This window comes from Thermothelomyces thermophilus, chromosome 6, assembly GCF_000226095.1.
Source record: "Thermothelomyces thermophilus ATCC 42464 chromosome 6, complete sequence".
In the NCBI taxonomy this organism is placed as follows: Eukaryota; Fungi; Ascomycota; class Sordariomycetes; order Sordariales; family Chaetomiaceae; genus Thermothelomyces; species Thermothelomyces thermophilus.
The window spans coordinates 3,902,089-3,920,270 of NC_016477.1; the positions used below are offsets into that span (position 1 = coordinate 3,902,089).

Below are 18,182 nucleotides of genomic sequence, written 5' to 3' on the forward strand. Positions count from 1 at the left end.
ACGAACTCTTCACGCAAGCATTTCGTCTTTGCGGGAGGTTGCTGCTAGACAGTAGCACAGGAGAGGAGGTTGGCGATCGTGGAGGGGGATAGGCACAGGAAAGAGGGTGGGTGATAAGGAAGCGGGCGATGGGGAGGTGGATCACCACAATGACAGCTTTGACAGAAGCTAAGAGAGAATGGAGATGGAGGAGCAGACAGGAGTGAACGCTATATGTGTATGTATATATCATTTCATCGAGTAATAAACCGGATACAGCGGCATCCTTCTGAGGGCCTTGCCATGGCTCAGGGGCGAGCTAGGTCCATAATGTCAAGGCTGTGGCAAGTCCATTAGCCACACACCGGTGACCGAGAACGACCTCCCTCTCGATCGAAATGTGACTACCCGTCTGAAAAGTTCTGGCCCACCAACTGTTGTCAGGAGTGAATATGAGGGTCTGGAATACTGGTCCTCGGGCCAAATGCCCCAAAACACATCAGTCGAGTGACAATAGTTCATTGGTTACTTCCTACAATGTTAGCAAACGTTTTTGGAGAGTTGATTACCACTTGGCTTGACCCCATGCTCCCATGAAGCTTCGCACACATCGGGGTGCTCGACCTCAAGGCCGACTTTTCATCATGCAAGCTTCAACTTGGACCCTCGAGACGTGGTGAGATAGAAAGAGACATGGGTGCGATTCGAAGGAATAGTGTAAGGTTCAATACAAGCATTGATAGACAGAACATCATGACCATCGTCGCGGACTGGATACGTTCAAAAGCATGTGATGGAGAACGGAATACAGTATACAGTACGGAGTGAGATCGGTTCGATCCGACAATATGGCGATCTGCCTTGTGCCCCACCATTGACCGGAAATTAGACCCCAGATCTGGGCAGGTCTCGGCATGGGGCTCCAGGGCGCTAGCGTCATGACAAACCACGCAAGGAAAGTGGAGGAGGCGGGACTTCGGTGGTTGGTTGGTCGTCCCTGCGTTTTTCCGGGGGGGTTTTAATAACTGGTTTTTCCGCCCATCTCCTTACGCACTGGTAGCTCCGGTGGTCAGGAGGCGTTAGGTGGCGTTCAGGAATCGGATGAATATGCGATAATCAGGCGTCGGCATGTCGCGCTTCCCCACGCAACTTCCGCGGAACGGAATAGGGAGAATTTGAGTCAAGCAGTTTTTTTTTTTTTTTTTTCCTTTCTTTTAAAAAAAAGGGTATCAATCAAGTTTTGAAATATCTAGAAGGTTAAAGTGTGAAAACGTGCTGAGCTCAAGAGGGGCATCGTCCTTCTGCTCCGCATCCATCTCATTTTCTCGTGTAATGACTTCATAAAGAAAATAAAACGCGCCTTGAGTTGAAAACAGATTTTGACGATGCCATCCTTGACGTGATCTCTTCCCCCAAGATGCAAAGTCAAGATCCGTCCAAAACCGGGCCCCCAGAATGGAAAGAATAAAGTCCAGCCAGACAAACCATCGTTCATAGCCCGAGATCTCCCCATTGAAGGTAGACTGAGGAACAAAAGCCCGCTATGTCGGAGAGAATCGATGATAAGAGAAGGTGAAAATAAGGGTATCAACGAAGATGGTGAGCCGCAAGCGGCGAATGGAGGAGATATCGGGTGATGAGGTTGTTTTTGAGATGCCGATAGTTCGCTGGAAGAACAAAGAAGGAAAATGGCGAATGCCAAGTGTCGTTCAAGTGCAAAAAAACAAGTGTCGTTCAAATGCAGAAAACCAAACGAGATTGTTGATGGCGGCTGGGGCTGCTTGAACATAGGAACTGTTGAGAACGCCGAGAAAAGGCGAATGCGGTTGCCGCGCGCTTGGTGTTGGATGCGTTTCTTGGTGTGAGCGCGAGCCAGAAATGTTCAAGCGGCAGGGTGAGGGTCGCTTCAGACCGTCCGGATCGCCAACCCGTTGAGCTGTCTCGCGCGAACAAGGAGAAAAATTGTTATGATGCTCAAAACGAAGCATCCTAGCTCCAGCCGACAGAGAAGGTGGCTGTTTGAACCCGGTCAAACGATCCGTAGAAGTCTGCCCAGGAGGTTCCGTCCCACCACCTCAACTGTACACTTGGTTGGTTTATAAAAGAGCAATAGCCACGACACCGGCAACACCAAGAGCAGCCAACTGGGAAGCACCCATCGCTGGTGCGGCGTTTTTGTCCTCCTCGGTGGTGGTGGTCGCGCTGGTGCTGGTGGCAGCTGGCCCCGTCGAAGTGGTGCTGGATGCTAACGTGAGAGTAGTCGAGTGACTGGTATGACCGGTGGAGCTGTTGGACGCGACGGTGACGACGGCACGCTGAAGGGTGAGCGTCTTGGTAAGGGTCATAGTGCTTGTTGAAGTGATGGTTGAAAGGCCCTCTGCAACAGCCGCAAGCGGCAGGAGAAGGGAAGCGACGAAGGTTGACAGATGCATCTTGTCAAGATGAACTGGTATAGCAGAAGTTCTCGAATGATGGTATGCGAAGACCCAAGCTGAAACCAGATTTTCCTGCTCGCGAGGTTTGTGATTGAAAGAATCGAACTCTGTCGTGTGGAAGGTCGCGCGAGTCTAAGCAATCGCTAACTGTCGTCCAGAACTGCAAGCAAGGGCTAAATGGTTCAAGTGATGATGAAATCGCAACGGAGAGGGATTCGAGAAAGAATGACGGACTGAATACGTCGAGTATTCAAGGTCGGATGGGGTTGCTCCAAAATGACTTTGCCAACGAAGCCTGTGTGAGAGCGAGGGTGGGAGGCGCAGAGCTGAAGAGGGAGGGGGAAGAACTGAGAGAGGCCCACGATGTTTGGGGGTGAGTTAAACTCACTGCACCCACCGTCTGGGATCCTGCTTTGCGGCGCAAATTGCAATTCGGACGCCAAGCAGCCAAAAAGCCGACCACAACATAATGGCGCCTTGCACGGGCTGCAACTCTTCGGTTGGTTCCTGGCGTTTTCCCCACTTGGAAGGATTGGCACCACACAGGCTGCTGGTACCTGCGTCTTGAGGTTCTCCTCGGCAGGGATGCCTAACATCCTACTATGTAAAGCACCTTCCCAAAACGTTACAAACTCGCCAAATGTGAACCTGATTCGGGAAAACCGCTTCATCAGGCTCCGGCTGAGAAGGGGATGACAACTGTCACTTTTTTGACTGCCGTCGGGCTTCCGTGGAAACCTGACAGAATATACAACAGCGAAACGGTTCCGGTGGTTGCTAGCACTTCCGGGCAGCGGGAAATTGCAGGCACCGGCTGACATCCAGCGCGGTTAGTCTGAGTGTGACCTTGGGTAATGGCACTTTACCGAATACAGCATGCCTGTGTCTGCCGGGCCGCTTCCAGCTCTTTCCTGAGACGCCAACGCCGACACAAACAAGCCGCCATCAATGCCACAGCCCGCAGAAATAAAGCGGCGCGAGGCGCGCGTGTGGATTCTCGCGGCGTTGTCGTCGTAATCGTCGTCCTTGGAAGATCTCGTTGTCCACTTCTTTGGCTTCACGATGTGAACAAGAGGGCATCGCTCCTGCTAAGTGAAATGAGGCGCAAAAGTTGCAATATTTGCGCAATACGCTGGCGGCCGATGATTGGTGTGCCTGACAGATCATGCCGCCCTTTGAAGATTGGCATTGAACCCACTGGTTAGGGGCAATGCGCTTTGTCCCGTCTGGGGAAACAGCGCTGACACAGTGTGAAAATCGAAACCGGCATCCTTTGCGGTGACTCGCCTTTTTTTTGTGGGGCTAATGCCCAGGCGGCTGGCGTGGCAACCGCCTGGACAGGTTTTACCGGACTTGCAGGATTTACGGACTAGTCAACGCCTAGTGGAAACTGGGCACTGCAGAAGCTTCGCCAACTGCACTGAGATGCGTTGGTTCCAACTACCAACCAAGTGCTGGCAGGTGTACATACTCGGAGAGCGACACATTCAAACACATCTCAAAACCGCCTTGGTGGAGACGCATCTCCTGCTGTGTTGCTACACGCGGGCCCCTCCACTATCAACCCGCCTGGCGTAAATATGTGAGGCGCCTGGCATGGTTAAACCACTAAAATGGGGCAGGGTTGTAGAGGAAATGGGCCGGTTAGGGAGTCGTCCTAATCGGGGGATAGAAATGGATTACGGATTACGTAACGACCGGGTTTTCGTTGAAGCCTTGCCTAAAGCAGTTTTCCCTGGTCACCAAAATGTACCTAGGCACGTCTAAGACCTGCTTAGAGGGTATACACCTCTAGGATAAATAATCCTAGTGCGATACATGCCCTACAACTAACGCAAATCAGAAAAGTAGCCAAGAAGTCTAGGTACAACCAACCCAATACAAATTTCTATCATATAGAAGTATCAATACCTAGCCTTCCCCCCTGGTTTTCAATTACCTTTGTAAGCCGTCGGGGCATTAAGTGTGCCAGGCACTGAAGACACTTAAGGGGGCACGGCCTCCCACGCCTCTAGAACAGCTAGTCAAAGCCCTGTAAGACTTAGCCATTGAACATCGTAGCGATGTTCAACCTTCATCCAGTGCTATACATTCTCAATAGGGCTCAAATCTAGGCTTCGAGCCGGCCACTATAGGACCTAGATTCCTATACTTGAAAGATATCCCTTGTTGACTTGGCTGTTAACCTGGGGATTTTATCTGTAAGTACCTTCGTATAGAAAATTATTAGCAGAGTGACATGGTGTGATAATTGTGTAAGTGGCTTGCAAAAAAGTGAAGAAAAGTGGGGCATGTATCGCACTAGGATTATTTATCCTGGAGGAGGTGTAGCCAATAGACGAAAAACCATCTACCACTACTACCCTCCACTATCAATGTTGCGACCTCATGGGAGATACCCATGTTGTGTAGCTTGTCTCCCTGTGAGTCGGCCTCTAGTGTACCCTCAGCGTCCTGCTAGCAGACGATATGCGCCCATCTCAGAGATAGCCAGGCGACCTCGGGCCTGCCATTTGGAAGCGCTACGTGAAACTGACCATTTTTCGGCTATCCGTTTCAGGAACGTCATAACCTCTAACACCAGGTTTCAGAACCTTGGATACATTCCGGCTCTGCATCTCCTTTTTTGGTGATGTGACAAGACATTATGAAATAGCCGCCTATTTGAGCCAGTGCCACATTCCCAGGAAAGCCACATATGTGGTACTCAGAATGATGTCGGAAATTCAACCCGCGGCAGGGCAACTCCTTGACTCCATAAGATATCGGTGACCGAACGCCAAAACCATGCAAAGCCGTCCCAAACGCCCACAAGCTCCACTTCTCCCTTATTCGTTGACTGCGGAAAGACAGGAGGCAGTCCCGTCTCGTGCAGCGACGTACTGTGTAAAAGCGGAAAATGTCCAAGCCCTCTCACGACGACCATCGTAGACCCACCTCAAGGCAGTTGACATACCTTACTCTGACCTGGTCCTCGACGTCCGCGTCCTCGTCTATGGCCACGACATCATCCACCGCACTCAACGTCCTCGTCCTCATCAGGACAGCCAAGTTCTTTTCCCTGCTAAAGAACCCCGCCAGATCCACCGCCAGCCCGATTGCTTTCCCCGTCGCGACGAGCAGCACGTCGTCCGCCACCTCGCCTGTTGTTGGGCCCTTGTTCCCGTCCCGCGCAGCAGCCTTGTTGAGCGCCGCAACCCGCGCGGCCAGCGATTGCCCCTTCGTCGCTTGAGCCGAGGGCGCCTTGTCCAGGGCCTTGCGGGCGCGCCGCACGAGGCTCATGAAGCTAGCGCCCGAAGAGATCTTAATGACGGCAGTGTGCGGCGCCCGCGGGGGAGGAATGTAGCCGTTAGAGTCGGCGCTGGCCCTAAGCTCGTCGGGGGAGAGCGGGCCAGTAGTTCGTGGTCGTGCGGAGGGGGAGGGCCCGGGCAAGGGGCGTTTTCGCACGCGCGAGCCTGGTGGTGCAGGGGAGGGGACCGGTTAGTTTAGTCCTGGGGAGGGAGTGACAATGAGACAAAGGAGTGCTAACCATGTGGTATTGGGGGTAGTTTTGTTTCTGGTCTATTTGGTATGGGCTGTTGCTGTGCACGTTCATCATGTGGTGGCACGCCAGGGGCCATGATGACGGTTGCCCTCGGGACTGGAGTCGAAGGGATACAGACGCAAGTCGTGGGCCCCGCCGGCTTTGTAACCGAATACTCCGTGCTCACTAGTCCCAAGCGAATGGAACAAAGGGGGAGAGCAGCTGTTTCAGGCACCAGGTGAGTGATTGCGGTAGAGTGCTGGAAAGTGCGATTGCGCTATCGGTATCCAGAACATTGATCGCACGGCAGGCCGGAGGTTGGCATTGACTAGATTTCACGTGTAAGCTATCAGTTCGCAAAAATATGACGGTTCGCAAAACGAAGTGAGGTTTCCTGGCTTTCGGCTGGTGGGGTCTCTTCTTGGATACGCGCCAAGACGTGGAGGTGGCCCACACTGCTCGCCCACCGCCTGCCTCTTTGAACTGCTTGAGCTGCTTCCCCGGCGGAGCTCTCCACCAAAGTCGTCATGTCGGCCACTGAAGTCGCCAGGCATCTTCGAGAAAGAACACGCGCCACGCGCCACTACACTAGTACTGTCATCATGTCACGCCGGAATATGGGTGCCTACTTCCAAGTGCCCTAGACAGCTATAGTCGACCCATCACCATGTCTGTAGATATCTGGCCACGTATTGCGCCAGATGCGCTTAAAACTGCGGTCGAGACGACCGAGGTATGCCACTCTTTCCTCTTTGCGTGCGCTGTCGTATGGTCTTGACGTGGAGAAGCTATGGATGAGACTTGGGTGCTGATAGAACCCTCTTGCAAACCACAGAAGCGCGAACTCGACTGGCTTGTCGAGGAGCTGCGCGAAATTCTTACCAACCTCAAGCATGGCCTTGAAGACTGCTATGCCCTCCTTGCGCCGATAGACCCGGGGAGCACGCTTGTGCTCAGCACACCAAGAAATGAGATTGTCAAGGGGCATATAACTCGGGTTGGAACGCGAATAGTCAAGGGGGTCAGTTTCTGTTGTCCCATTTTCCCTCATCGCACACGCTAACACTTCTCTCCGCAGACAATCCATCTCCGCATGCGTACCCTCCCTTACCAAACGCTCACCATCAACCCGGAACATCCTATACACCTCACCCCCCTGACAAATCTGCACTCCATCCTCACACATTCAATCGACCTCCTCAAGCTCACTCTCTCCTACTCCTATCCCACCGCGACGGCGACGACTCCGCTCCCGTCCGACCTACCACCACCACCGAACTTCCTCTCCGCCCAGCTCCGTCTCCTGTCCCAATCCCTCTCGGAAGCGCTCGCCCTTCTCAAGGGACCCCCACTCACAACCGCCGACACCACCTGGACGACCCGGTCCGTGGCCCCATCCCACTTCTCCCCGCCGCTCCCGCCGATCGTCGGCGGGACCGCGTCCGGCTTCTCTTCCGGCTCCAGCCCGTCCCTCAGCTTTTACCTAACCGTCCAGGACAGCTTGCTCGTCCTCTGGCTCCGCGCGATCGAGCCGGCCGACGCGCCCGTCAACTTCGGCACCAAGCTCGCCCTGGCGATCGGCACCGCACGCCGGCTCGAGCATGACGAGATTGACAAAGTATTTGGATACTGCTGTGGCGGGGAAGACCATGCGCCGCCCGCTGCGGGGGGTCCTGGTCCGGGCGGCGGCGGCGGTACAGGACCCGCGGGGAGCCCCGGTGCCCAACCGATCCCCCTGTCAGGCACGCGTGAGAAGAAACCGGTGGACGTGTTCGTGCGCGAGAAGGTGCGCGTGGAGAGCGCGGATCCGAGTCTGCTGTCGCTCTCGGCCAAGCTGAGCGCGCTCAGTCATACGCTGGCCCTAGCGAGGCGGAACTTCGCTGCTGTGCTGGGCGAGGAGTTGGAGGGGGAGGATTAGAAGCCCAGGGTTTGCGGACAGTCCATATCGGTAGAGTCACTGTGGCAATGGAAGGGAAATGGGCAGCTTGGAATTGATGGCGCGGGGGACCGCCGCAGCAAGGGTTATTTGCATAGGCTGGAGTTGGAGTTGGGGATGGTTAATGGGTCTTACACTTGGGTATTGTTATGTTGTGTAGGCGAAACGCGGCGTGGTGACAAGACACCAGCATCGGCACTTAGCAGAGGCTTTTGTAATTTGAGACTGTAAATTGCATTGTTGCACCATATTCCCCGATCAACTTAATGGACAACGCCCAATGACTGTGCTGCGCGACTCCAAGCGAATCACTAGATATCAGACAGGACGACAAGAGAGATGAAGACTCAGGCTATATACATGTCCACGGTTTGCCATACCGTGTTCGGTGAACGCCTGATGTTGAGGCGGCAGCAGCTGTTCGCCAGATTTTGCCGACTTAAGCCACGGGCGACCACGGCATGGGCACCAAAATGCGGCTCTTCATCTCCTGAATCAGCGGAACCGTCTTGTGTACCGTCTCAGCCCAGCCTTCTATGCTCCAGCTCTTCTCACGGCGGATCTTGCGTTCCTCGAGATCGGCAAATTGCCAGAGATGGTGGACCGTGTTGAGTTCGCCAATCTGGACGAACCACGCTCCCACACCCTCCATCACTTCGCGCCGCGCCTTAAGCCCGCGACGCCAATGTGTTTCCCATTCGAGCAGGTTGCCCGGGTGCAGCTTGTACGAGCGCAGCTCGAAAAGACCGCCCAGCTGGCGAGGCGGCGATGTCGGCCAGAAGCTGAATTCTTGCATAAGCGAGATGCGTTTGCTGTGGATCAGTCTCCGCAGCTTCTTGTCGAAGTCGGGAAACTCTGGATTGCGCGAGATGGTGTTGAGCGAGGCGTGGAAGCCCTGGTAGCGCTGGTACTCCCAGATATGAACTGTAGAGAGAACCGTGTTAGCTTAGCTACCATCGTTGAATTACAATGTGCAGTCGAGACTCACCAAACGTATCGCAGTCGCCCACCTCGGTGCGCCAGCTCCCGACCAGATGAACCTTATTCTCAGGCGAGCTGGCCACGCGCGGATACCAATTTCCGATGAGCTCAACGTACTCGTCGACGCAGTCGGGCTTGACTTCGTGAAACTCGATCGAGTGCACGTACTTGCCACGGGCGAGTATCTGGCTAAAGCTGGCTTCAATCTGGGCGTCCAGCTCGCGGCCCTCCTTGGTGCCGTAGATAAGGTTGGTCAGCCGGCCCGGCTTGCGCGGAGGCTCATGCTCAGCAGCGCGTGCTGCGTTCCCTGTTCCGGTCGCCGCAGTGCTCAGCGATCCAAGGCCCTGGGCCGAGGAGGAAGAGGAGATGCTAGAAGATGAGAAAGGGGACGACGAGGCAGACCCACTGGCTTCCCGCTGTTTCTGTGCCTCCACAAGCTGCGCCCGGAACGTCTTCTGCCGGCTGTTGAAGTTCTCGTGCTGGCCGGGCTGGATATCGCCTAGGGCTGGCGTGCGCCCGCTCCGGGCCGCGAGCGAAGTTGTAAATGTCCTTATCGTCGGCGCGGCCGTCGCAGCGCGAACCACACGTTGCGAAAGCATGACTGCGAATTTGTGGGCGGCGGGGAGTTGTAGGAGAGTGACGGTTGGACCCTGGAAGTCGAGCCCCGAAATGAGGGGGAAGGTAACGCAGGCCGAGGGTCGGATGCGCGTTAGGAATTAGACAAGCAAACACGCCCGCAACCAAGTCCGAAATGCAGGTGAAACACGAGAAGTAGTGGTGCAGAGCTTGTCGAAATTACCGAAACCCACAATCGTTCGATGCCCGTTGCACGCGGAGGAAAAAAGAAAGGATCAGACGGCACGCAAAATGCAGCAGCAGGAGCACGGCAGAAGACGTTTTAACGGGTGATGGGTCGTTTGCCGGGGACTCGCAGCTTGTGATGGCGGCAGTCGCAGAAGCACGGCGGGAAGGCGCGGCAATGGGGAAGCTAGATTGGGTATCTGTGTGTGGCAAGCAGTGAGAAAGGAAGAAGAGAGGACGGAAAGGAGGGCAGCGACGCAGGTTAATTGGATGAATGAAGCGGATGCTCCAAAGTAGCCTGCTTCACCCCGCACTTTTGGAGCACCGTAGAGGTAAGGTTGCAGGGAAAACCGAAGAGCTCTGTTGGAGATTAAGGTTGCTCACAGCATAACGCACGAATCCTCCTTACCAGGTCCAGCCACCCAGCCAGGCCAACTTCCCTGGCTTGGCTCTCCAGCAACGTGGTCAGAGAGGTCAGCTGGCTGAGCTGCAAGGGTTCGAAGGTCCAGGCACTCGCCCGCCGTGCCAAAATGCGGGGAGATGATGTCACCCCTGAGACGCCCTTTCCGTTTCAGGCTCGACGGCTGGCTCCACAATTCTGCCGCGGAAGTTGAGTTTTACCGATCCGCTTGGGCACTGGTTCCCACTCGCTTCCATACAAGGTAAAGTAAAAATGTGGCCTTGAATTCCAGGCCATAACCTCCCGGGCGCTCGGGCGCTCTCGGTTCGCCCAAGCTCGGAAGCCGGAGCCGCAAAAAACGCTCGCTTTCTGACCAGACAACAACTCCTTTACCAAAACACCCGAACCTCTGTCGTCAACTGCCAGAGGAATACCGCCACGATGACTTGGTTCGGTATCGCTCCGTTTAAGAAGTTCCCGACGCCAGTGTGTAGGTCAATTGAACGAGCGCGATCGCGGATGCGGTGTCGATGACTGGCAATTGCTGACAATCGCTGTAGTGCGTCCCATGGCTCCGTTCTTTGCTGCCGGTATGCCCTGATCTTCCCTACTTGGCTCTCCTCGAGGACAGCGGCAGAAAGCATCAACCATTGAGTACGCCAAAACTAATCGTCCCTCTAGCCGCGGTTATCGCGTACGGCGTCAACTCGGCCCAGAACGCCATGATGCAGTGTATGCCCACACTCTACAGCACGCACTCGGTTTGACCCGAACTGACGGCAGGATGCAGCCAACGAGTTCAAGAATGATCCTCGAAACCCTAACCTGAAGGCTGCTCACTAAGGGGGAGGGCGTGAGCGGCGACGGCATGTGACGGCATGTGACGGGCGAGAACGACAAGACGGCGTTTCTGAAGCGATATCCCCCACGGCGCTGTCCGAGGTACGGACATGTATCATAGAGCAGCCAACGCCAATTGAGCTGTTGTTTCCATTCCGCGCGAAGTGAAGGTGGAAGCGGTCGGCCTACTACCGGTGCCATGACCACCGTCGGTTGCGCCATGCCCGATGTTGGATGCCCAATGCTCGCTATGCGGGCCTTGAGGTATCTTGAGTTTCGTGAACGACCTGTTAGGTTGGCTACCAAGATCTGCTGGGCGCACAGTCGCATCATTTGCCAGTTAACATGCTGATTTCAGCGTGTTTTATCGGCATCCACCATCATTCTCCCCATTGATGTGGATGTTTTCGCTCCTGGCATATATTAACATACCCATTGCTGGGCGCCCGCATTGAGAGTTCGTCTTGATACTCAACGATGTGCTGGGAATCAGTAGAGGTTACATGCCATACAATCGGCGCTCTCTGTCTTACCCTTGGCTTCATGGGCATGAGCCGCGCTGTCTTGGCGAGGTGATGGACTCGTGGTATCTCCATACATAGCTAATATATGGCATCTCCACGACGGCCGTCCTTGCCTTCAGTTGGTTTGCCCAATGCGGTTTGTACTGCGTATGTATGTACCAAGTTAAAAATCTTCTGCGTTGGCTTCACAGGCTGTCGTCATCCTCTGCATTTCCCAAGTGTGAAATTTGCCCCGCAATTTTTTTTTTTTGATCAGAATTGCTAAGCGGCCTCCCCAACAACATTCGGCGTGACTGATTTCGGTTCACTCATCTATAAATCTTCAACAGTCCCCGCACTCTGCCGATGCCTTCCGTCCACCTACTGACAAGATCACAATTGCGATCAGAAATCCTTCCTACAACCGCTCAAGTCTATCGTTTATAGGTTCAAACCAACGTTCATTCGTACTACACTTGCTTGGCATAATGTCGGGTCTCTCATCCGGCACCGCATCTGGCACGGGCTCCCCCTCGTGGACCTCCCCATCCCAAACTGCCGTCAACACGCCCGCGACTGGCAGCAGCACCGCCAACTCCGGCTCCAACACTCCACGTAGCTTGAAGAAGATCCGTATCCTGATGCTCCACGGTATGTTCCTGCCTATTATTGCTAGGATTCTGAGCCGAGAACGGGTGCCTGACATGAGAAACATGACCAAGGCTACACGCAATCTGGGCCCATCTTCAAAGGAAAAACCAACGGTCTCCAGAAGAAGCTCGCCAAGAGCTTTGCCACACTGGGGTTCGAACCAGTGCTGATCTACCCCACAGCACCCAACAAACTCACGGTCGACGACGTGGTGGGGTGGGAGCGGCGCCAGCCAGCCATCAAGGACTTTGAGCCGGACACGTGGGCGTGGTACCGCAGCGACGAGCTGCAGGATAAGTACCTGTACCTGGAGGAGGGGATGAACCGGATCGCGGAGACGTTGCGGCAGGCGCGAGAGGAAGCGAGGCAGGAGGGAGACGAGGACGGCGGGGTGGACGGCGTGATCGGGTTCAGCCAGGGCGGGTGCATGGCGGGGATGCTGGCGTCGGCGCTGGAGCCGGTGCACAAGCCGCGGGCGGCGGCGGAGCGGGCGCACGAGCGCTGGCTCGAGACGGTGCGCGAGGCCAACGGCGGGCGCCCGCTCAAGTTCGTCGTCGTCTACGGCGGCTTCCGCGCCGCGCCGCTCGAGCTCGAGTGGCTGTACAACCCCAAGATCTCCACGCCCACGATGCACTGGATCGGCAGCCTGGACACGGTGGTGGGCGAGGAGCGGAGCATGGGCCTGGCGAACAAGTGCGTCGACCCCGTGGTCCTGAACCACCCCGGCGGCCACTTCGTGCCGATCGACCCCAAGTACGTCAGCGCGCTCGTCTCGTTCATCCATCAGCACATCCAGGAGAAGAAGGATCAGAAGGCGCAGGCAGCGGATGAAGACGCGGGAAAGGATGGCGAAGGGTTAGACTAGACCAGCCAGGGCGCTGGACCTGCCCTAGTGGGTGCAGGCTGTGAACTGTGTGGTGACGGGGACCATGGGCGGGTGTCACTTAAGAAGACCACTTCTCGGTGTTTGCGTTCTTGGACCGTGGTCCTCGGACTTCTGTTGTCACGGAATCGGGTTGAACCAAGCATATATAGAATATTTGATTCTTTGCTAATAATACACGTTGGTTACGTCCATCAACAGAAGGCACACACCCTGATTTTCCAGCCCCCAAGAACACGAGTAATTAACTCTCAGATATTCTTGGACGTTTCCGTCACCGATGCGGGCGGTACTGCCCCTTGATCTGCCCGCTGATCTGGCACAAACTCGGGCGTCTGGTAGTACTCGCCCTTGAACTGGCTACCGCGGCTCTCCTGGGCGGGCACCTCCCTGCGGCTCTCGGCCGAGATGCCGACGTTGGCCTTAGCCGCCAGTCGGCCTTGCTCCGACACCTCGCCCTGCCCGGCGGGCTCGCGCCCGCGCGCGCCGACGGCCTGGTCGGCCGGGAGGACGTTGTCGTCCCGGAGAAGCGCGGCCCGCTCGAGCTCGCGCAGGTCCTTGCCCCAGCCCCTGACCGTCGCCTCGTCGATCTCGCCCGGGTTGTGCTGGTACACATGCGCCGTCTTATCCTCCGGGCCTCCGGCGCCTTCGTAGGCGAATCCGCGGACGAAGCTACAGTTGGATACCGTCGTCAGTTGCGCCAGGGCATCAACCGCGAGCAATTGGATCAGGGAACGACAAAAGAGGTATGCGAGATAAAGAGAAGGAAACAAGAGAGATGGAAAGGGCAAAAAAGAAAATCACCGGCCTTTATTGTCGACATCACCGCCCTTGTTGGTGGGGATCGGGCGATCGTAGCTCCGATTCGTCACCAGATTCTCGCCCACCTTGACGGAAGAGCCGGGAAACATTCTGTCGACGGTGTCGTTCACGCCATAATTAGTCGTCGAGTCCCGAAACCGGCCCCTTGCCAGTGCTCGTCTTGGACTGATAGGTGTCGAGGTCCCGCTCCGCCTGCTTGGCGATCTCGGTGAGCTGTTCTCCTCCTCCGAGGGCGCGTCCTGTCATCTTTGCTGCGGATTCCAATACGGGATATAAAGTGTGGGCTACTTTGTTAGTTGCTGGTACGATTGTCTGAAAGGATGTCAATTACTTGTCGGTTGGTCTAACACATTGTTTATAATATCTGGGAGCAACTGTATAAGTCATGGTCCTGGTGAGTCTATGTCGTCATGTTGTTTGTGTGTGTCAGCTCATGACGGAAGATGGAAAATCGATATCGATCACCATGCATCTGGCGGAGACGGTAAGGGGCCAATTGAACCACTCATTTTGCACCATAACTGCTGGATCTCAGTGCACAAGGCTACTGCTCTGTGGTGTGTATGGCGTATGCAATTTGTTATTCCATCGCTTTGTATGGTTGCTGATCGACGGCTGGGCGGCTCCTTTGCCGTCACTTCCCATCGTCCCTATGCCCACGGCCCTTCTGGTCAGCTCATGGCAACAAGATGAAATGGAAAAGGAATCCGGTGTACTGGTCATTCCCTTGGTCGTAATCATTTATTTCGGCATAGAAAGGCTTTGTACCGGCAGCGCGTAATCAAGGCAGTGGTTGCGTTTAATTATCGTTTGGAGACATGGACTGGTAACGAAATCTCCTCGGAATGAAAGAAACATGTGCAAGATCTAGGTATGCCGCATTTGTTTTGGATTGTCTGCATTTGTGCGACTACTGTGGCAAGTTCTCCCTTTGCACGGTCGTCCGGGTCTGGAAGAAGGAATGGAAGCGGTTACACTTGCACTTGTCGCTGACGGGTTGCCTGTGGGAAAGAGGCAACTACTTAACACTTAACAGCAGCAAGCCTGAGGTTAATATCAAGCAGAGCTTTTCCGTTTACAGAGAGCCCCAAGAGTTAAAACACAAAGGTGTCGGCATTCAACATTTCAGTTGCCATCCTTCTGTCCTCTCGACCAACTTCGGAGTTCCTGTTCATCTCGGTAGTCTTTATCCTCACTTCTTTTCTCTCTCCGACATCTCTGCCAGAAATGAGTGTTCTGAGCTTTATTATCATATCCAGAATGATGCCCGAAGTGGCTCACTCTGGTTCCGACGTGGGGTGGTACATTTTGACATGCTGAGCGAGACTAAGTAACCAGAGAAATGAACAAGACAGGAATTGAGCACCTTTACATCTTCGAGGACTCAGGACGGCCAAAAGAATTTCCTCTACCAACGAACCACTAAGGACTTCCTTCCGGAGAATACGGGTTCTCTGGGTGGCTTTCAGCTCGGCAAAGTCCAAAGAATGACTTGCTCCGGTCACTCTACGCAGGCTAGATCTGTGGATGGATGGATGCGGAAATCAACGATCTTCGTATGACTGCTAATATGGAGTTCGCTGACGGAGGAAGAAGGAAGAGGCTGACCAGGGCCACCCTGCAGGGAAGATGTGGGTGGCTGTAATCCTAGTGGGGCCAGGTCCACCACAAGAACTACTCCGTACTATAGTAATTACTAATTTGGGCAATTTGGGCGCTTAACACGCCGCAGTCTCCTCGGCCGCGGCGAGATACCGCCGAAACCGCCCTTGCAGCTCGGCCGTGGCCCTCGCCTCGCGGACGGCGTCGGCGTCGGCGTGCATACCGGCGGCGCGCAGCCTCGACTCGACCAGGCATGACGTCTGCGCCCAGAAGAGGTCCCTCCTCGACGGCGACGACTGCAGACAGCGGCGGGCGTGCTCGGCCGCGCGCTCGGGCTCGCCGCGGGCGCCGGCCAGGCCGGCCATGAAATGGCGGGCGCTGAAGACGAGGTAGCGGTCCAGGTAGTCCCACCGGTCGTCGTCGTCGTCGTCGTCGGCGGCGGCAGCGGCAGAGGCGGCAGAGGCGGGGCGCCGGTTGTTGACCCCGCGGGCCTCTTCGACGCGCGAGACGACGGCGGCCAAGACGGCCTCGGCGGCGCGCGCGCGCTCCGGCGTGAAGAGGGGCAGGTACATGCGCGCCAGCAGGCGCTCGAGCTCGAGCGTGCGCGCCGTCGTCGCCGCCGCGCCCCGCGCCCGCACCGACGCCCGCACCGCCCGCCCAAAGTCCCCCAGCACCTGCCCGGCCATCGGGTCCGCCGGGTCCACCACCGTCACGTACCCGCGCTTGAGGTGGATGGTCACGTCGTCGTGCCGGCCCCGCACCCGCGTGCTCGTGTCGATCCAGACCCGCCACCCGCGCAGCACGAAGATCTCGAGCGGGAAAGAAGGCGGCGGCGGACCGGCGCGGCGGCACTCGCGAAGGCCGTTCCGGGGCCGTATGGTGGTCATGGTCTCCTCTTGGGTTTGTTGTTGCTGCTGCTGCTGCTGCTCGTTGTCGACGTCGGCGATGTCGCGGCAGAGGTGGCGCAGAGAGGCGGCGACGAGGGTGATGGGGTGGTGCGGCAGCTTGATGGAGGTGTACTGGTGCAGGTAGCGCACAAAGATGGACAGCACGTCAGTCCAGCCGGTGGTGAGAGCGAGCTGGGGCACGGCGAGGCAGCAGTCCCAGAGGGCCTCGACGGTGAGGTCGCCGGAGAGGGCGGCCTCGACGCTGAGGAAAGCACGCCGGAGCATGTCACCGCCTTGTTGGGTACGGCCGCTGAGAAAGTAGTCTTGGGCGCAGCGGACCTGCTCGAGGATGGAGCGGTCTTCGATCCCGAGGGCTCCGGCGCGTAGTAGGTCACCGCCGCCGCCGCCGCCGCCGCCACCGTCGTGTGCCGCGGTCCGCCAGGGCGTCTCCTGCTCGGACCAGTGAGATATCATGGCGGCGTAGGCACTGAGGGCGGCTTCCACGAGACGCTCCTCGTCGCCAAAATACTGAAGCGGGGCCGGTTGGGAGAGTGGCGTCGATTGCTGTCTTTCCCTGGACGTCGATTTCCATCCCTTACCGCGCTGGGCCCTTCGGGAAGGAAGACTTTTCTTCTTTCCCACCGCCGACCGGGTCGGCCTGATGGGCCCGGGCTTTCCGGGCTTGTTGTATTTTGTCCACTTCCACTTTGCAAACTGCCCCTTGTACATCCTCGCGCTGGCATAATAATATAAAACTCTCAGAGACTCCCACTCGACGGCCGACAAAGTGAATATGGACGGGAAGGACCTACGTGGCTTTGAAGTTGTACTTGCAGATCATGATCTCGATTACCTCGTTCAAGAACATGTTTTGATCAATGTAGAGTTCCCGGATGATATGCTTCTTGGACTCCCAGTCGCTCGCGCTTACCGGGACCATCGGACGGCCCGGAAGTGGCTCGTGATCGAGGGGGCTGTCCTGGACGCGTATCTGAGGTTCATTCGTGGCCGTATCTGCCAGCCATTTACGCGGCCGCACCTTTCCATTGTCGAATGGCTGAGGGAGCTGGTGGTGCGAACCGAAAGCGGGACGGGCCGTGGGCCATGAAACCATGTTGTCGATAGGGTTTGGTAAAGCTGGATGTGCCTTTGCCGTGGGGGAACTCGAAGCAGTGCCGGAGCGTGGAGGGCGGGGTCGACTTGGTGAAGTCGGCAAGCAGTCATGGTAATAATAGCCCAGGCTTGTGAGATGGCTTGGACGGGTGATATAGCATGACAAAAGAGACATGGCCACTGGTGGGTGGAAGCTTTGGCAGTAAGATGGGGACGTTCAAGACGTGCTGTAGCGTTCGTTGGCTGGAATCTAGTTGACGCGCAGGGTGTCATCTATTATTAGTTTATAGATTATGAGTCAATCGCTAGCTCGTAAGTGCGAAGATGCGTAACAGGAATAGCTTGTGCAACCGTGGTGTTGTTATGTGATGTCTCAATCGTGAGGGCGTCCTTTCCCCTGGCGGATGCCACTGCCCCTGACACGCTGCACTCCATAGCAGTTGTGTCACGGAGCGTCGGAACTCACATTGCACGCCCCATGGCCCGTGTTTGCAGTTCTCCCGTCTCCTTTCACTCCGCAAATTTCCCCGCCACTCTAATTCAGAAGCCGGCCCGTTGCTCAAGAGTTGTGGCTCTCTCTTGTTGTGCCCTTTTCCCCTTTACCTCTATTTTTTTCCTCGTTCGCTTCCTTCCTTCTTTTTTTCTATTTCTTTTCTTTTTTTTTTTTTTTTAGTCGAGATGCCGGGGAAATGTTGGCACGAAACGTATTAGCGGTGGCATCTCACCATCGCCCAAAACACATCCCCTACATCACTATCGCGGGTTCCATGCCAAACCTCCGACTGCTCGGTAATAGAGCATATTCGGCAAGGCAGGACAGCACCGA

The 18,182-nt window shown here is 56.0% G+C and overlaps 8 protein-coding genes across 8 annotated transcripts; 3 read left to right on the plus strand and 5 right to left on the minus strand.

Moving 5' to 3' along the window:
• Positions 1–1,185: 1,185 nt before the first annotated feature.
• Positions 1,186–2,729, minus strand: MYCTH_2316405 (uncharacterized protein). Its single transcript, XM_003666407.1, has one exon. It carries the CDS (start codon positions 2,409–2,411, stop codon positions 2,076–2,078), a length of 336 nt encoding a protein of 111 aa, XP_003666455.1. The 5' UTR covers positions 2,412–2,729; the 3' UTR covers positions 1,186–2,075.
• A 2,527-nt stretch (positions 2,730–5,256) lies between these two features.
• MYCTH_2311157 (uncharacterized protein) lies at positions 5,257–6,153 on the minus strand. The gene is made up of 2 exons (XM_003666408.1): positions 5,944–6,153; positions 5,257–5,869 (listed from the first exon to the last, which is right to left on the minus strand). The coding sequence occupies exons 1-2, from the start codon at positions 6,032–6,034 to the stop codon at positions 5,328–5,330; spliced, it is 633 nt and encodes a 210-aa protein (XP_003666456.1). The 5' UTR covers positions 6,035–6,153; the 3' UTR covers positions 5,257–5,327.
• Positions 6,154–6,448: 295 nt separating this feature from the next.
• On the plus strand, positions 6,449–8,132 carry MYCTH_2311158 (uncharacterized protein). The gene is made up of 3 exons (XM_003666409.1): positions 6,449–6,670; positions 6,773–6,958; positions 7,016–8,132. Exons 1-3 carry the CDS (start codon positions 6,605–6,607, stop codon positions 7,853–7,855), a joined length of 1,092 nt encoding a protein of 363 aa, XP_003666457.1. The 5' UTR covers positions 6,449–6,604; the 3' UTR covers positions 7,856–8,132.
• Positions 8,084–9,739, minus strand: MYCTH_2311160 (uncharacterized protein). Its single transcript, XM_003666410.1, has 2 exons — positions 8,862–9,739; positions 8,084–8,797 (listed from the first exon to the last, which is right to left on the minus strand). The coding sequence occupies exons 1-2, from the start codon at positions 9,451–9,453 to the stop codon at positions 8,313–8,315; spliced, it is 1,077 nt and encodes a 358-aa protein (XP_003666458.1). The 5' UTR covers positions 9,454–9,739; the 3' UTR covers positions 8,084–8,312.
• Positions 9,740–10,449: 710 nt separating this feature from the next.
• Positions 10,450–11,619, plus strand: MYCTH_2316407 (uncharacterized protein). The gene is made up of 4 exons (XM_003666411.1): positions 10,450–10,545; positions 10,616–10,645; positions 10,737–10,787; positions 10,846–11,619. The coding sequence occupies exons 1-4, from the start codon at positions 10,497–10,499 to the stop codon at positions 10,896–10,898; spliced, it is 183 nt and encodes a 60-aa protein (XP_003666459.1). The 5' UTR covers positions 10,450–10,496; the 3' UTR covers positions 10,899–11,619.
• A 39-nt stretch (positions 11,620–11,658) lies between these two features.
• On the plus strand, positions 11,659–13,162 carry MYCTH_2311164 (uncharacterized protein). The gene is made up of 2 exons (XM_003666412.1): positions 11,659–12,049; positions 12,121–13,162. Exons 1-2 carry the CDS (start codon positions 11,887–11,889, stop codon positions 12,912–12,914), a joined length of 957 nt encoding a protein of 318 aa, XP_003666460.1. The 5' UTR covers positions 11,659–11,886; the 3' UTR covers positions 12,915–13,162.
• Positions 13,163–13,183: 21 nt separating this feature from the next.
• On the minus strand, positions 13,184–13,843 carry MYCTH_90607 (uncharacterized protein; the record flags this gene model as incomplete). The annotated part of the gene is made up of 2 exons (XM_003666413.1): positions 13,184–13,604; positions 13,737–13,843. The coding sequence occupies 2 exons, from the start codon at positions 13,841–13,843 to the stop codon at positions 13,184–13,186; spliced, it is 528 nt and encodes a 175-aa protein (XP_003666461.1).
• Positions 13,844–16,345: 2,502 nt separating this feature from the next.
• Positions 16,346–17,357, minus strand: MYCTH_39167 (uncharacterized protein; the record flags this gene model as incomplete). The annotated part of the gene is made up of 2 exons (XM_003666414.1): positions 16,346–16,979; positions 17,056–17,357. Coding segments are annotated over 2 exons (936 nt in total), but the record flags the coding sequence as incomplete, so codon positions are not given.
• Between the last annotated feature and the right edge of the window lie 825 nt (positions 17,358–18,182).

Coding starts and splice junctions, on each gene's coding strand:
- MYCTH_2316405 (XM_003666407.1), bottom strand. CDS start 2,411: ATGCATCTGTCAACCTTCGTCGCTTCCCTTCTCCTGCCGCTTGCGGCT.
- MYCTH_2311157 (XM_003666408.1), bottom strand. CDS start 6,034: ATGGCCCCTGGCGTGCCACCACATGATGAACGTGCACAGCAACAGCCC. Junction 5,870..5,943: donor ACTACCCCCAATACCACATG/GTTAGCACTCCT, acceptor CTGCACCACCAG/GCTCGCGCGTGCGAAAACGC.
- MYCTH_2311158 (XM_003666409.1), top strand. CDS start 6,605: ATGTCTGTAGATATCTGGCCACGTATTGCGCCAGATGCGCTTAAAACT. Junction 6,671..6,772: donor CTGCGGTCGAGACGACCGAG/GTATGCCACTCT, acceptor TGCAAACCACAG/AAGCGCGAACTCGACTGGCT. Junction 6,959..7,015: donor GAACGCGAATAGTCAAGGGG/GTCAGTTTCTGT, acceptor TTCTCTCCGCAG/ACAATCCATCTCCGCATGCG.
- MYCTH_2311160 (XM_003666410.1), bottom strand. CDS start 9,453: ATGCTTTCGCAACGTGTGGTTCGCGCTGCGACGGCCGCGCCGACGATA. Junction 8,798..8,861: donor GGGCGACTGCGATACGTTTG/GTGAGTCTCGAC, acceptor TTCTCTCTACAG/TTCATATCTGGGAGTACCAG.
- MYCTH_2316407 (XM_003666411.1), top strand. CDS start 10,497: ATGACTTGGTTCGGTATCGCTCCGTTTAAGAAGTTCCCGACGCCAGTG. Junction 10,546..10,615: donor GAAGTTCCCGACGCCAGTGT/GTAGGTCAATTG, acceptor CAATCGCTGTAG/TGCGTCCCATGGCTCCGTTC. Junction 10,646..10,736: donor GGCTCCGTTCTTTGCTGCCG/GTATGCCCTGAT, acceptor TCGTCCCTCTAG/CCGCGGTTATCGCGTACGGC.
- MYCTH_2311164 (XM_003666412.1), top strand. CDS start 11,887: ATGTCGGGTCTCTCATCCGGCACCGCATCTGGCACGGGCTCCCCCTCG. Junction 12,050..12,120: donor CCGTATCCTGATGCTCCACG/GTATGTTCCTGC, acceptor AACATGACCAAG/GCTACACGCAATCTGGGCCC.